Here is a 17,199-nt window from a genome sequence, read left to right as displayed (position 1 = left end):
TACTATCATATATTCATCATCTTTATTCTTAAACTCTAGTAAAAGTTGTAATTAAAATTGTGAAATTTTATGTCCCATTTAATATTTAAGGTCATATTTTACACTTTTTAGGTCATATTTGACATAATTTTGGGTCATAAGTGCATGCATATATTTATAGTTTTTAGGTCATAAAAATCTGGGCCCTAATTATTACTGTAATAGCATCAGTTCATGAACTTTATTGCCAGACTTCGTACATTCCTTGCCCACGTCACTTTCATCATTACAGGTTAGTGTTTACAGTATAAATTTCTGTGTTAATAATTGTATGAATTATATGGCTTCCCTAAATTGTTTTCTTATAGCATTTGTCAGTTGGCTAAAATGTCTTTGTGCTAAAGCTGGAATGTATTTTGTGTATCTAAAATGTTCTTCATGGATAGTTGCAGTAGTAGGCAGAGTTTACTGTCTGTCGTTGAGGTACAGTGTGGTGCAGTATCACTCCATCATTGTCATATGCTACAATGAACATCACCTTCACATTAATCTGTGTAGGGCACACTTTCTTTGGACGAGGAGAGCCATGATGCTTCCATTCATTTGATTGTCGCTTCAAGTGTGGTTCGTATGAGCGAGCCCAAGTTTCATCCAGAGTGACGATCCTTCGAAAGAAGCCGCAGTCCCTGATAACAGTTTTGTGCACTACACCCTCGTGCAACTTCAATTTTTATCCAGGAGCGTTGTTCTTGTTTTGTAAACATGTTGTTAGGGTGCTTGAACTGGGCTCCTGCACGTCAAGATGATCCACAATGCAACTCAATGAAACACAACCAGAGCCACTCACTGCACTACTTCAACTGAACTTCTGCTATCAGATACAGAAGGTGCTAGTGCCACCTGACGCACATCTTTCATGTTACAGGAGTGTTGCCACTACTTTTTATCCAACCCTTGTATATTTAAAACTAATGTTATATACTCAGATACACTTATGTAAGATTTGAAGCTTTCATGGCGAATAAGTGTATTAAAATTTTCTTGGGCCATCAGCCATACCAGTGTTGAACTAAAACCTTCCGTTTCAGAGACCTCATCAGTCATCAGAACTGATGTTGTGAAAGACCATATCTTGTTGATTTTTATGCCATTTTGTTAAATCAGTAACTTCCTATTGGTGAATTATTCAGTACAAGATAACACTTGTTCTGTACATTTCTTTGTTGTGATTTTTGAGGGAATTTCTTTTCTAGTAAATTGCCTTTGATGGCAGTAATACTGAACCGACATTATGTGAGTCAGTTGGCAGTTCTTTTAAATCTGTTCATAAGAAAAAATAATAGGGCTTAAAGATTATTGAAATTTGAAATCACATTTAACGATTATCCTACGGTCCTTTAAATTCCAGTTGTGGCAGCCATACGGAATTCTTTAAAGGGCCGCTCTTAGAAATCCGTAAAAGCTGTAGTCACTAAATTTGCTCCTATTTCTGCAATTTCTGTGATAAACGAACGAAATAAACGCTGTTTTTTTCTCTAAAGAATATAGAATCAGATATTGTAATTTACAGATTGTATAAAACATGTTAAAATTTTTGCACTGACACCAAAGGAGAATTTTCGCAGTTTCTTGTTTCTGTGCAAGAATTCATACGTTCTGGACACCCCTGAATGGAAGTTGCTGATGACGACACTTGTGCAAGTCACGGTAAGACCGGATGTTGAGTCTATTAGAGCTTATCGTTGGCTACTACTAGAATGTGGACAGTGGAAGAATGATATAAAGTCACGTGTTGTTGCATATAGAGTTCTTATAAACAATACGTGTACTGTTCTTGTAGAGATGAAGGCTAGCATTTGTTTTATGATATCGTGTTACTGTATGAACACACACCGTAATAGCTTCGTTCCTGGAAGCATTCAGTCGAGCGTAATTTCAAAGTGTGATAGTACCATGACGTAATTCTTGTGGAATGAAGAGTGGGCGAATGGCTCGGCTGCACCTAAGATTACATTTCTTTATACAGTTTCATTACACTGAGTGCTTGGTTCGTAACTGGAAGTGTTCTGTCTAGCTATTCGTCGGCAACCTGGGGACCCCACACCAGCGTGGCACGAGGAGTGTGAATAATTATTCAGGTGGAGCTGTGGGCAAACTGTGCCAAACAGTTATAGCATCTGTTGTCGAACCTGGAAATGGACAAATAAGCTATTTTTCCATCTCCTTGGTCTGAACAGTTACATCCTGTTGTCACACTGAGAATTTCGTCTCGCTCTTTTGCGGAACATGCTGTTAGGGGTCCACCTCGCCATCAACGGCCAGGGGTCGAACCCCTGCCGTTTTATGGGAGATATCTCGACTATAGAAGGCCAAACCACATCACTGGCCGACTTCCTCTACTTCGCAATTGAGGTGTCGTGTGTGCTTTTCGTGTGGGAAACGAAAGACCGTCCGCACAAAGTTCGTGAAGTGCGAAATCGGACTCTGCATTTCCGGATTTTTTTAGAATTCCACACGAAGGCAACATTCCAGCAGATGACGCAGGTGGGAAGACAGACACTCCATGCAGATGGTGGCCAAAAATTATATAAGTAGGACATTATTTTCTACCTTAAAAATGTATTTCAAATAACGTCCGCACGCGCGGACTTTGCGACACCACATGGCGTCATTCGTACCGCTGCCTTTATATCTGCGACGACATACGGTGTCTTTTGTCGTTTAAAGGTTAAGACACGTCAGTTTAAATTAAAATTTTTAAATTTACATTACAGGAGCATGGATCTTCAGTTATGTTAACTGAAGTATTTTCTGTTGTTTTTAGGCTCTGTATATTGATGCAGCCAAACACCTTCCTGAAGAACTGCCCCAAGTGCAGGATCTCATAATTGAGAAAGAGCTTAGACTTCATGTAACACCAGAGGAACTCGATATTCTGCGGGGTAAATCATCATAGACTGAATAGTGTTATCTGAGCCAGTGTTGGTTGTCATGGTGGAGGTGGAGTAAATAGTCAAGATGGTTGTGGTGGTCATCATCACCATGGTGGTGTCGCTGGTGCAGTGTGCAACAGCACACCTCTGATGGTTGCCCTGTAGCCTCAACGGACGTGGTACATGTTCGATAATAAATACATATACATACACACTCCCTGTAGACGATTCTGTCATAGACCACATATAGACAGACACCTCTATGCTAGAAAATTTTAGGGTATGGATACACATCACTAATGCTATACAGACACAAGGTTATCTTAGGATATGTATTGACACCTCTTCCATGCACTGTATTGAGATGCCCCTAAACCAACCTATATTAAGATAAATGCTGGCACCTCTATTATGCTGCAAATATAGCCACATCTGCTCCAACCTATCACAGAATATACAAGGAGACTTTTGTCATGTAGCACAAACAGGTTCCTCTTCTATACCCTATTATAGGGTATACATAGATGCCACTAACATACACTCTATGCAGATGACCCGATACAACCCTATCATAAGGCTTATAAATAGATGCTTCTACCATAAATTTTATACACACACCTCTAGACCAGCCTATTATAGGGTACATATAGTCAACGGCCTATGATATGGTACACAGCGACAGGTCTATCATTCTCTAAATATACACTTCTGTACAGAAGCCTATAATAGTGTGTGTGTGTGTGTGTGTATATATAAAGGGTGTTTCATGGCTTTAGGGCATAGCTGCAGGAGGTGATTTCCTAGGTCTTTGTGATCAAAGAAGTTCATATAAACATGTGTCCGATTTTGGACGGATACGGAGTTATGATCGTTTTTTCGTTCCCATACATGCCCTTGTGTGAACCGCATCTGTCATCTGGCCAGCTACAGACAGATCGTTCTCATTATCTCGACACTTGAGAGGTACCTAAGGCATGGTGGGTTGGTATGTCCGGCCACAGCTAGTGTGGCGGCTACTGGTGTTCAGAACAGTTCTCATCTCGGTGCCTCTGTTACGTTCACGATGCCATTTACATTTTCATTTGAGGAGTATGCAGATATGATTTATGTGTACGGGTTTTGTGACGGTAACTCAGTTCTTGCCATAGCTGAATATCAGCAACGGTTTCTGAATCATAGAATACTGAACCAGAGAGTGTTTACTGGAGTTTACCAGGCATTGCGAGATACAGGTAGACTTCCTGGCGTTCATATTGCAGCCGAGCATGGTGTTAATGAAGGCATCAATGAAGAAGGCATTGTTCATATGGTACACCGCAGTCCGTGTACGAGTACGCGAAGATTTGCCAGCCAGGTCTCCAGACTTAAGCCCACTGGATTATTGTGTGTGGGGATGGATGAAAGAACTGGTTTACAATATGAAGGTGGCAATGCGAGATGCTTTGCTTGGTCGCATTATGGATGCAGCTGACCACATAAGAAACAGCCAGCTGAAGCTGCTACGTGCTACCCGCGCTGTTCACAACTGAGCGGCAGCCTGTGTTGCAGCCAGCAGTGGCATTTTTGAAAATCAGCTTTAAGCACCAATCAGTTCAAATTAAAGGTAATTTCACGAAGTTAACTTTACATTCATACTTTAAATGTATCATGTATTATGCTGGTTTATTATTTTGTTCCGTTTATTGTCAGTAATTGCTACCTTCTGTTCTGAGTTTAAAACGGTCATAACTCCGTAACCATCCAAAATCAGACACATGTTTATGTGAACTTTTTTGATCACAAAGACCTAGGAAATCACCTCCTGCAGTTATGCCCTAAAGTCGTGAAACACCCTGTATATATATAAACATCTTTAACATAGAGCACATACACACATCTTTATGCCAGCCTATCATTAGGCTTATATAGACACTTACACACTAACTTGTCACACAGTACATATGAACACCTCATGTCTAAGGAGTCATACCATTTGTAAAATGATTATGAAACTGCAAAACCAGAGGCCAGAGCCCAAGGGGGCTTGGACGGAAGTGGGGGGGGGGAATATATATATATATATATATACACATAGACATCTTTATGCCAGCCTATCATTAGGTTTATGTAGACAGTTATACACTAGCTGTGTCCACTGTTGGAAGCCGCTACTAAACAATGACGGTGAATACGTGACGTTACACTACTGTGTGTGTGCATGTATGCTCTTGCATGCATGGGCACATGTAACAGTGTACTGTAAAGTGTAGTCACGCACTGTATCAAAAAGTTCATTAAATCTAATTGTCAGTCCAAACCTCATCTTTAGTCACTAAAATCATGACAGTATCTTCTGCTTTGGCTTCCTGTCTATGTTAGGAGATGTAATTTTTGTTGTGAAGTTTAGATAAATTTCATACTGAGGTCTGAAAGATTTTGTGAATGAAATTAAGCCCAGGGATTTAGTGAAGTAATAATGTGTACATACTGTGATCATTTCTGTAACCAAAGAATTTCTACTTATATTCAAAAACAAATTTATAACAAGAGTTCCAGTGTGTGTGAGTGCTGCTGTGTGTGTGTGTGTATATATATATATATTAGTTGGAACATAAGACTAAACTGTGAGCAGAACATATCAAGTGCTAACAAGAGTGTAAGAATGAAATGCTCCAGGCTGGCAAGCCAACCAATGAACTGCCTGCAACATAGTGACACTTCTTGTCAGAGTGTCTGAGAATTTCATATTGTCATGTGTTGGGTGTTTGAGGCAACAAATAACTTCACACCATCTTGGATGTAGTGAATTTATTGCACACTCGCTCTTACATTTACACAGTTCACAATTCCTTCTCCTGCTGTAATCACTGCCATTTACTTGATACAACTCAACTTGTAGCTGCTGGACTTCAACTCATACTGAATATCACTAACTCTCTTATTAGTAACTCCCTCTCTGGTTCAACACTGATGAAATAGTTACGTGATAGCTACCATTGTTGCATGACGTCGTGTTTACCAATTGCCTAGCAGTAGTCTCTGCATGGAGTCGCCTGTTGCGTGAAGTCAGCCTAGTGGGGAGAGGTGTTTACCAAGCGTTGTGTAGTTACGGAATGAGTGCGGTATGTGACGCCACTCTCACTTCCTGTTGCGCAATCCAAGCATTCACATAGTTGTTGCTTAGCAATGCGCCGATACAATCGGCAGCTCTCACATTGCGCACATGCCGTGAGGCCTCTATGGCTCAACAGTTCATGCATAGAGTCAGTACACCACATTATTATTGTGAGGCAGCATGGAATTTCTCCATGCCTTGTAGTCACGAGCCCTAGAAATAGTGTAAATATATACTTTACCTTGTTATTAACAGTACAATATTAAAATTTGAAATACTGAATTATATTTATCTGCGTATATTCATGATCTTGACACTGTAACCGTACAACCCTCACCAATTTTATCTAATTTTATCTAAGAGTCATTTTGTGTTCTACGAGGATGAGAGGCATGAATTCCTTAGATGGGCATTCCATTGTTATTAGTAGATGTGATTTCTGTACCAGACAACCCTCCATTAAGCTTCTAGCCATAATGATTTTCATGGAGGCAGGCTCTTTTGTTTCACCATGGCTGGGATCCTTTCTGTGTCCATACCTGAGTCAATATTATTGGTAATATGCATTCATCACTGGCTCCTGTCATATCTATTAGGAAGAGTATTTTGAGGGACCAGGTCCAGTGTTAGCGGCTAGATGAAATGCACTTAAAACCCTGACTAAAAGCAAACCATGTAATGATAATAGGTGAAGTAAGGATGTAGTGATAATATCACTCCATTACAGAGAAAAGGGTGGATGGGTGACTAGTTGTAAAATCTGACCAGCACTGCTCCAAATGAATTCCACTTAGGAAACGTGCCATAGTATTACCTGGGGGTTTATGAAACAGGTCTTGCCTGGGAAAAAAAGGGGGGACTCATTTGGAGTGATCTGGGCTGTCAAAGAATTGAGGACTTGGCTCAGTAAGAGAAGTTCTGAGATACAGAGAAGAGTGAGTTAAGTAAGTACTCTGAGTTCAAGTTAGAGAATTTAAGAAATTATTGAGTTGAAGTTAGAGAATTGGTTAGCATTAATTAGTGGGAGCTAGTAATTCAGTGTTTTTGGATTTAGTGGAGTGACAAAATTACAAGTGATGCTGTGATCGTCATTATGAGAGTAGGATACTAGTGGGGACTAATGTATGAGTTACGACGGGATCTTGGGGACAGTGTGAAGTCCATGGTCAACGACAAAGTGAGATAGCAAAATGCGAGTACCAGAGGATTCATGTAACCTTCCAGCCATAAGTATACCTGTGCATCATGTAAGCAGAGGAAATACACATTAGTCATTGTGTTGGATGGATTGTGTATTTTGAAACCCCGGAGTGTGTCCCATCCTGGTCACCAAAACAACTGTATCCCTGAGAACATGACCTCGTGTCTATTGACTAACCATCCTGCTGGCGGACGCGTGAAAGCTGGAAGCTAGCATCTTTGTGTCAGCTGCAACACCTGAGTTCCCTGATATGCCCTGATAACTGACAATTGTGACTTTTTAACACTTTGTGGACCGGTGGCATATTTTTATGCCCAGCGCTTTTAAACGTGGCGGTCCGATGGCATATTATTATGACTTTAGGACACGTTATGTTGAAACACACTATACCTTACACTGGCGCCAGGCAGACGCATGACTGGTGCGTGATAAGACCTCTTGAATGTTTGCTTCGTAGTCAGTAACATGACCCCGCTGTTTATGACCCAACTGTTTTCTTTCTTCACTCCAAAAGAAAATGGCTTTGTTCGTCTTCCAGCTGCATGCACCAGGCAGGAAGTTACTAGTGCAAAATGGATCAAGGTCGGAAGAGGTTGAGGTCCAAGCGTTTTCTCGGAGAACAAGAAATATCTGACTTGTTCTCTGATGAGCTATCTGACGTCCCTTGTGAGTCTGCTAGTGATAGTGACTCACAATCTTATAGTGAGTGTGGCAGGGGCGAACAAAAAATTGTGGCCACAGACAGTGAAAGTGAAAGTGACAGTAGCTCTGACGATAGTGCGGCTAGCAACATTGCGGGGAGAGCCACATGGGGAAAACTAGACAAAACACCTGCTTTGGGACAGTTTACTGGAAATCCTGGGGTGAAGCAAATTCCATTGGACCCAACACAAGTGTCTGAAGTAACGGAACTGTTTTTTGGAGATAGTTTCTTTGACACACTATGTCAGGAAACTCAAGTGTCTGAAGTAGCGGAACTGTTTTTTGGAGATAGTTTCTTTGACACACTATGTCAGGAAACTAACAGATACTATCTCCAACACCATGAAAATTATGACAGAAGTTATAAGGCGTTGAAGTGGGTGGATGTCACTTCAGCAGAAATGGGAAATATTTTGCAATCATCTTTCTAATGGGCCATACAAGGAGGGATAATCTGAAAGAGTATTGGTCAACAGATCCATTTTTAGAAATTCCAATTTTCGGCAGACTAATGAGCTGTATGAGATCTGAGCAAATTAATACAAGGCATTTCTGCTTAATGTGGCAAAAGCCTGGGCTACAGACCACACGATGGCGGCAGAACCGGCAGAACGTGTGCCTACATAGTAAAGAATAGCAGCGGCATGCACACAGGGAGACTACACAAAATAACACCTGTACAGTGCTGGAAACAAGAACTAGCCACTACAGCACTATAGACATAGGGCGAGTAACCCTGACAATTTTAAATTTTAAAATTTAGAGAAAAAATTTAAAGGATTTTAAAATTATAACTAAAGATTTTATAAGTGCTAACGTGTGTAACAAAAATAATCTATAAATCAGACAGGTATCAACGAAGTAGGTGTTGATAATAACAACGAAAGGAAGAATGTGTTTTTAAATGTTAAATTTTAAACTAAGTGCAGTGTAACAGCAACGCGAGTGTATACACCTGATGATGGCCGTTTGAGGCTGAAACATGTAGTTTAAAGGAGAGCAAGATCAAGGACATATAACATATTGTTTGCACTTGGGATGGAGTTCATATCATTTATAGAAAATGGAGTCTGAGTACTCCTCTGAAATAATATCCTGTACCACTCTACTGTCATAAGCTAGAAGATCAGAAGATCGGCTTCTAAGCCAGATCAGTGCCTGGCAAGTCAGGGTCCACCATACAGACTCTCACTCTTATACACTGTTTTCATTAATATACAAATTGCGCAGTTCCATGTATGAGCCTTCTAATCTTAGAATCAGAACATTTAGGTTGATTAATTCTGTAAGGTCAGTATTCTAGACCCTACCATACAGAAAATCTTGGTTTGAGGATGAGATACTGAAGTGTGCTTGCAGGTAGCACAAAAATTATTGTTGCATGTAGACTGTTGCTAGGCAATAACAGCAACACATCAATACAGCAGCCGTTGTGAGGCAGCAGCCCGCGCTCAACATTGGAAGTAATGTTGGAAGCATAGTTTTCCTATGTGGCCCACTCCAAAGCTATATCACACGACTGAGTTCAGTTAATGCAGTGTGGTGGAGTGAAATGTGTTAGTTGGTGAGCAGTCAGAACTACTGAGGTTCAGTCGTTAATGAGCGGTTGCTGCTAGAAGCTGGTAGCTGAGGCATGGGGATAGTTTGTGAACCCACAGTATGGGGAACATCTGCTGTTGAAAACCATTACCAGGGAACAACCAGTGAAGAGACAGACTGAGAAGATTTCGTGCTGTAGTGAATTGTAGAGTGTGTGAATTGGCGATAGCACTATAGTTAGTTAGTTATTAGAGAGGGTGGGTTTCCCCATGCACTTAGACCTGTAATGGTCCATTGTGCTTCCCTCTATGATTTCTACCAGCCTCTATATCCTACCGGTATTGGTGCTTACCATCAGTCCCGCCCAGCCAGCAAGACCGACTCTCTACTGGCTGAGAAGTATCTATAATGCTTCCCCCATCTACCGGAGATATTAGTGACTGCTGTTGGGCGGGAAACATCCGCAATTTTGGCTCAGTGACCTCCTTTGGAGGTATGAGGTTCTTTTATGTGCCGTAAAGCTACGACACGGGACCCACGGCTTAAAGTCCCTCCCAGAGGACTTGTTCCCTGAATTTTTCTGCCCTTAAAAATTCGATGACCTCCGCCAGGTATTTGAACCCGCGTACTATGAGTCATGAGGTGGGAACGTTACCTCTAGACTACGGAGGCCGCTTAGCACTATAGTTACTTGTAGTTAAGATCTGTGAGTGGTCAGTGAATCCAGTTACCAGTTACATGTGACAGTATGTCACTGTACAAGTGTGAAAACTTTGTATCCTACAAGTGAAACATGGATGTCTTGGATGGTGGTTTTCCACATTCATAAAGACATCAACGAAGTGAAGAGGAATCTTACTCCTATTGGTAAGCCAGTACATCCTGAATACCATGAAGTACATGGATTAAATGACTTAAATGTGCTTTCCTTCAATTTTGTGGTACTTAACTTAAAAGCCATACACTTAACACTGATAGCAAATGTATTTGTCGGAATTTATATGTAGGTCGTACCGAAAGTCATGAGCAACTTTTTTTGCAAGAAACCTGGAAACAGCAGATGAAAGAGAGTATGGTGGTAGGTGGAACCAGCTGTTGTGTTAATCTTGAGTGTCTTGTGACGTCAATAGCTTGCATTACGTGACCAGTATCACTCCTAACAAAATGGCCGACAACGATATGGTGTTTCGCCAGCGTGCTGTCATAGAATTTCTTGTGAAAGAGGAAATCCCTGCTGCAGAAATTCACCAGAGACTTCCGCGTGCTTATGGAAGTGTGTGCATGGGTGCGAGCAGTGTTCGAAGATGGGTGAAAAATTTTAAAGATGGGACACCAGCATCGAAGATGAGCCTCAGAGCGGTCGTCCTCCAACAGCCTCAACTGAACGCAACAAGGAAAGGGTGGATGAGATCATTCAAGATGACAGGCGTGTGACTGTGGACACAGTAGCCCAAAAACTTGGAATAGGGCACAGTGCAGTACAGGAGATGATCGAAATCTTTGGCTATAGGAAAGTTTGTGCTTGTTGGGTCCCGCGGTTATTGACCAAAGACCACAAAGGTCAGTGAAAAGCCATCACCTCAGAACTGCTGCAGAGATATCGACATGAAGGCGATGATTTTTTGCTCTGTATTGTGAGAGGTGATGAAGCTGGTTTCACCATTTCGAGCCTGAAATGAAACGGCAGAGTATGGAATGGCACCATTTGCATTCTCCATCAAAAAAGAAGGTAAAGACAGTGCCATCAGCTGCGAAGGTGATGGGCACAGTCTTCCGGGATGCAGAGGGGGTTATTCTGGCCGAATTCCTGGAACCTGGGCAAACCATCAATGCTGCTCGTTATGTCCAGACGCTGCACAAGCTCCGTCGTGCATTGCACGATAAACGTCCGGGACAAAACATCATCATCCTGCATGACAACGCTTGCCCCCCACTGCTTGCCTCACACTGGAAGCAATTGCAAAGATGGAGTGGAAAGTTCTTCCACACCCCTCCTATAGGCCTGATCTGGCACCCTCTGACTACCATCTTTTCGGATTTATGAAGGATCAGCTGCATGGACAAGGTTTTGAGAAAGGGAGACAATTCAGAAAGCAGTGTGTCAGTGTTTTTGGATGGCTGGAACGGAATTTTACAGAAGGGGAATTTTCAGACTCCCAGAATGCTGAGAGAAATGTGTACGAAGAAGTGGCGATTATGTGGAAAAATAAAGAAAGGTCTGTAGATTGAGGTGGTGTATTTGGTTTGTCACTAATAAAGCATGTTACTTTACAAAAAATTGTTGTTCATGACTTTCAGTGCGACCTTCGTAGTACTAATGTGTATTGTACACAACTAATTATAGTTTTATAAATGTATGGTCTGAAGGTAGAAGACAGGTTTATTTTCAGATGTGGAGAGGATTGCAGATCCATTGGACGAGAGCTCAGACTGTCAGGAACCAGCCACTGGTCAAAAGTAGCTAAGGTAGTGTTGAGACTGAATGCAAGAGGTGATCATTTTATTGCTGTTAGTAGAAAGAGTCCAGTAATTGTATATGTGACTGTGGTTAATAAAAAAGAATGAACATCATAAGCATTACACATGTAAGAAAAAATTAAGACAGAATTAACAAAATATATGTTATTTTTATTTTTAGGTGTGACAGATAATGTTCTGTCTTCCAATTATGCTATTAGACCAATGAACTCAACTGCAAATGTAATTGAAGTGAGGCAGAATGTGCAGGGGGGTGAGACAGCCATAGCTTTTACAAGATGTAGAAAAGGAAATATAATGAGCTTTAGTGGAAAATAGAAAAGTTAGGAAGAATTCACATGTTCATAGGAAGGAGTAGGAACATGCTTTTGATGAGAGAGTACCAGAAATTAGTGATGCTTGTGCATGTAACTGTAGCAGAAAATGAACTGTTAATATTAAAGTGGAAGAAAGAAAGTTAAGAGAGTTTTATGCAATGTATGTGGTCCATGTCGTGGCTATATAAAGAGAGTCTGTAGCTAAAGGAATGAGAGAATTGGAACTGGGAGTTGAGAAGACTGAAGAGAATGGGAATACAGTGGTGTACAACAGAAAGAGAGTTGAGTCAGTTGTTGGTAGGATATAGCCACGGGAAGTGAGTAGTTTGAGAAGAATTAGAAATAGGCCTGTGAAGACTTTGTGTGCTGAAGTACAGTGATATCTGGAGTGTGTCTGTGCTAAAATCCATTGCCAGGAAATGGATAATGAAAACATTGTAAAGGCATCGCAATTCTTAGGACCTGTTAACCCAGCAACAACTAGTGAAAGCAGATATAGAAGACTTTATTTTGGGTTTCATAGTTACAGTAATTTTTAAGGGTGTGTAAACTAGTGAGACAGTTGTAGTTATGACCTGTGAATGTTCAATGAATGTATTCACCAATGAAAACCCAATGTAAAGTCACTAATACATGTGACAATACTATTTTATTTTAAAAATGTGTAAGGATTGCCTGGCGTAATGGTGCTTACAGGTACAACCCAGGTATAATATGATGTGTTCTTGTTTCAGTTACAAATTCACATTATTGAAATAAGGCCTGAACAATACAGTGATGGGAATGGACTTCATGAGATGTGCCCAGAACTCTTGGCATTGTAGTGTAAGCCTTGTGTAACAGTGTTGTGTAATGCACAGGAGTGCTGGTTCTAAGCAATCGTACTATTGTAAGCCTTTGTTTAATTTTTGCTTCTTCTGTTCGCAGTGCTAGTGGATGAATCCTTTTAATGGTGTTCAGTGAACATTGTGTTTTAAGCCTTTAAATTTTGTTTCTTAAACTGTTCACAGTGCTAATCTGTGTTCCTTATTTTACGTCTGCAGTGAACATTTTATTGTAAATGTTTGTTGAAACATTACTTTATACTCGCATATGTTCACAGTGCCAATGCATGTATCATTTTTGGGGGATACAAAGAACATTATATTGTGTTTAAATGATGCTCCTGGTTACCTTCAACTCTCATACTGAGGCAGTATTCAGTGGTGTTATAACCATGGTCTTAGAATCGATGCCTATGCTAATTTTACTGATTGCTTCTCTCGGACAGGGTTGAAGAAAAATTTTAGGCCTATAACTGAATGGTCAACATTCATGGAAGCCTCATATAATTTTTTTTACTGACTAGCCTGAATTCGGTTTGTTTTATAGTGAGAAGATTATATCCAGTTCGTAATATCCAAACCTTGACGACTGTTTATTTTGCACATTTTCACCTTTTGGTTAATTATGGAATAGTATTTTGGGGTAACACTAGTTCACTAGTTCCATGTGTAAGGTGTTCCTAATTAAAGAGAAAGGTATTAAGAATTATGTTGAGATTAAGTTGACAGAGTTCCTGCAGAAAGTGGTTAAAAATTGGAGATTTTACCTGCTTCAGGTTTGTATATATTTATTCATTTATGTCTTTTTTTTTTTGCCTTAAAAGTAACACTTCCGTTAATGACATTAATACAAGATGTAAGAATCAATTACACATACCTTTAGGTAGACTTTCTGCTGTCCAGAGAGGTATTATATTTTCTTCTATTAAAGTATTCAGTAATTGCCACCTAGTATATCTAGATTAAAAAATGTTGAGCAATTTTTTAAGTCTGCTTTAAGGAATTATAATCTAGCATATGTCTTTTATTCTACAGAAAAGTTTATATCAAATTATTAATTCTTTTTATAAAAGGATGTTTAGCTTTTGTAGCCTTTTCTGTTGTCTATTTCTTAAGCACTGATACTCGTATTTTATTATACTAGATTCTGTACTTACTTTGTCATTTATGTATTGTGTATATATTATTGTTTAATGTCTCGTTTGCTCAAGTTGCATTGTACAATGTACATCACCTGACGTGTTTCATATTCACATGTGTATGGGCTAATGTTGGATTAATGAAATGTACGTATATATGTGTGTATGTAAAATGTCAGTCTTTTAGGCATGTAGCCAGAGGGATGAGTTTCAGCTCATATTCTGGAACCTGGACGTTGTACGGTCTGAGGGAGGTGGCTAACCGAAGAAGGAAAACATAGTCACACTGACACTGGAAAGAATGAGGTCATCCTCATTTTGTGACAACCAGTACAGATGAAACTGCTGATGAAGGCAGAATGTCATTCAGGGCAAGGAAATGTTTTCAGACTAACAGCTCTGTGAAATAAGTGAAATTTATTTTGAAAATACCTGTGTTGTCTTACAGTAGTAATGGTTAGGTATATAAGTCAAGGGTATACAGTGATAAACTAGGAAATTGTGAGTGTATTTTCTTCAAAGCCACATGAGTAGTGAGTGAGTTGTATTGTATTCTCATCACATATGCCAGAGACTTCTTGAGTATGGNGAGCGGCCCTTTAAATAATTCCGTACCGCTCACAAAGCCTAAGTTTAAAGGGCAGTAGGATAAAGGTTAAAGAGCAGTAAAGTGGTGGAAATGTGGCAAGGAAATTTCTTCATTCAGAAAAGGAGAAATTTTGCGTTGCATGGAGGAGCAGAGGTTTGGTTATGGTGTTCAGTACTGTTCACACAGGAAGCACCAATAAGGTGACAGAAGTGAAGTCTTGAATAAGGAACTGAAGTCTTGAGTAAGGAACTAAAGTTGCCATAATGAAAGCAAATGTGTAAGGTACACTAAAAATATGGCAGGAGTGAACCACAGTGGCTAGTACATGACCTGTCAGTTCATGAGGAGAGTGCAGAGGCACAAGGAGTATTCATCTGGCTTGTGACAGTGAGTGTAGTGAATTCATTCTTGCTGCATGTTTTGATGCTGGAAGGATACAGAGACAGATTGTAACTGAGAAGTTAGGCAAAGTGTTGTTGAATCCCGAGTTCATTAAAGAAGTGTCATTGGTGGAGGCTGAGCAAAGCAGGCTATCCAGTGGCCCACGTGAAGAAAGGTTAAATGGGGAGCATCAGTTCAGCAACATGAAGGAAAGAGGACAGTGGACAGTGTGATGTGTAAAGGGAAGAAACTGTGGAAGGAGAAGATGGCTTTGTGCAAGGCTTGCAGAAGAAAGCAATTCATGCATGCATTCAAATGCTCAGAATTGTACCACACCTGTGGAGCTAACCATGTTCCTCCAAAAGCTACACATCTACCTACAGGAGTGGACAGTGTCACATCCCAGAAGACTTCACCGTGAGCATGCAGATTGTCTGGGAATAGATGTGAGAGTTTGTGCTACTAGTAACATACAATGTGATAAAATGTATCTATGTTCTTAGTGTAGAAATTGTGAATCTAACATGTGGTGAAGGATTCCCGCCTGAAGAGTGTGAAATGAGGAGGCTTCTTTTTGCATATGTAGGAACTGAAGTGATTGTGTGTAGAGTGACAGATATGTGGGGAGGGTAATAAACTGAGAAAGGAGTGAAGCAGTGACATGCGTGCAACTTTTGGAAGGGGCAGTTCAGTTTAAGGACTTTGCGTCACGTGATCGCACAGTGCCGCTAGCAAATGGAAAGATTTTAATAGGTAGGTAATGTTTTGCCATGTGCAATCAGAATTCTAATGTATGTGTCAGTATTCTGGTCCACAGTGAAGATAAAATTGGTGGCATTAATTGAACTGTTACTTTGTGTGTTCACAGGGGTGTTGTGTGTCATTGGGTCTGGAAGGAAAATCATGATGCTGATGGATCATCGGGTGGTAAATTTATAATAGCATATTCATTGAAACATTTAAAAATTTCAGGGTTCCAAACCCTGCTCCTGACCTAACTGAATAACTGTGCCAATGAATATTATACTGTGTGGAGATTGATAATATCTTAAATATAACAGTGACACTGTACACATATTATGGCATTATGCAGCCCTCCAATGGTATAACGTTATGACGAGAAATCTTCATTATCAGTGAAATCGTTTCCTTCTTTCTCGTGAATGATGAGAGACCAATTAGGTGAATGCTTGGCATTTGTTTCGCTCGAATTTCCCTTTCTGGATAGGAAGTAGAATAAAATTGTACACGAAAATGGGTAAAAAATAGGTTGAAAAATTACCGTCCTGTAATGGAACTGATAATGGAATATTTCTGTTTCAGTCATGTTAAGCGGTTGGCTGCCTTGTCACTGTGAAGTAAATATCCGGTGTACAACATGAAGGTATGTTTCTTTCCTGGTATGAAGATGTGTTTATAAATATTAAGACGGTGTTATGTGTGTATGTTTATATAGACATATGTGCCAGCTGTGATTAATTATCTGCCTGAATGTATATCTTATAAGATTCAGTGAGATAGTGCAAATGGTAAGCTTTAATGTGAGTATTATCCTGGACCGAGTAATGGCGAGTGCACGAAACTTTACAAACTTGTGTTTTGTCTGTTCCACAACGAAATCGAAGTGTTTTCCCTCTGAACCATTGAAGTGAAGTATGTGTGAAGAAAGAATACACCGTAACGTACATTAATTGATTTAACGGAAGTAGGTGAATATAAGAATAGTGGGTGTGTAGTGAAAGACAATGTGTGTTTGAGGTTATTCTTGCACTATTATTAATAGTCTCGTGTGAAGTATGTACAGTGATTTGCACAAAATGTATGTTAGTGGTTATATGGATAGAGAGTGAATTAGATTTTATGAGGGCATATGTGGTATGTAGCCCCTGAATATGACAGGTATGAGTACGTTATTAGTGAGAATGATATACTTCTTTTTCTTTTGCATTAGTGTGCGTACTTGTTAGAAGAGGGTGCGAAGTGAATTTCTAGTTCCCATTGAAGAATTTATTTTTTGTATTTA

At 40.0% G+C, this 17,199-nt stretch overlaps 1 protein-coding gene across 3 annotated transcripts in view; it reads left to right on the top strand.

Moving 5' to 3' along the window:
• LOC111865556 (nuclear exosome regulator NRDE2) overlaps window positions 1-14,788 on the top strand; it is a 49,767-nt gene extending 34,979 nt beyond the window's left edge. For 2 of the 3 annotated variants that reach the window (XM_023853691.2, XM_033751869.1), the window contains exons 13-14: window positions 2,804-2,921; window positions 11,839-14,788. In XM_023853691.2, the coding sequence (XP_023709459.1) occupies window positions 2,804-2,921; window positions 11,839-11,909 (189 nt within the window). In that variant the 3' untranslated portion in view covers window positions 11,910-14,788. Of the gene's footprint in view, window positions 1-2,803; window positions 3,092-11,838 lie in introns of all 3 variants that reach the window. The other variant, XR_004513143.1, reaches the window with a different exon arrangement.
• Window positions 14,789-17,199: the final 2,411 nt, after the last annotated feature.

The sequence above is a fragment of the Cryptotermes secundus genome, unplaced genomic scaffold (genome assembly GCF_002891405.2).
Source record: "Cryptotermes secundus unplaced genomic scaffold, Csec_1.0 scaffold836, whole genome shotgun sequence".
Taxonomy (NCBI): domain Eukaryota; kingdom Metazoa; phylum Arthropoda; class Insecta; order Blattodea; family Kalotermitidae; genus Cryptotermes; species Cryptotermes secundus.
Note: the sequence above shows the minus strand (reverse complement) of the source record. Positions and strands in the feature narration are given on the sequence as shown.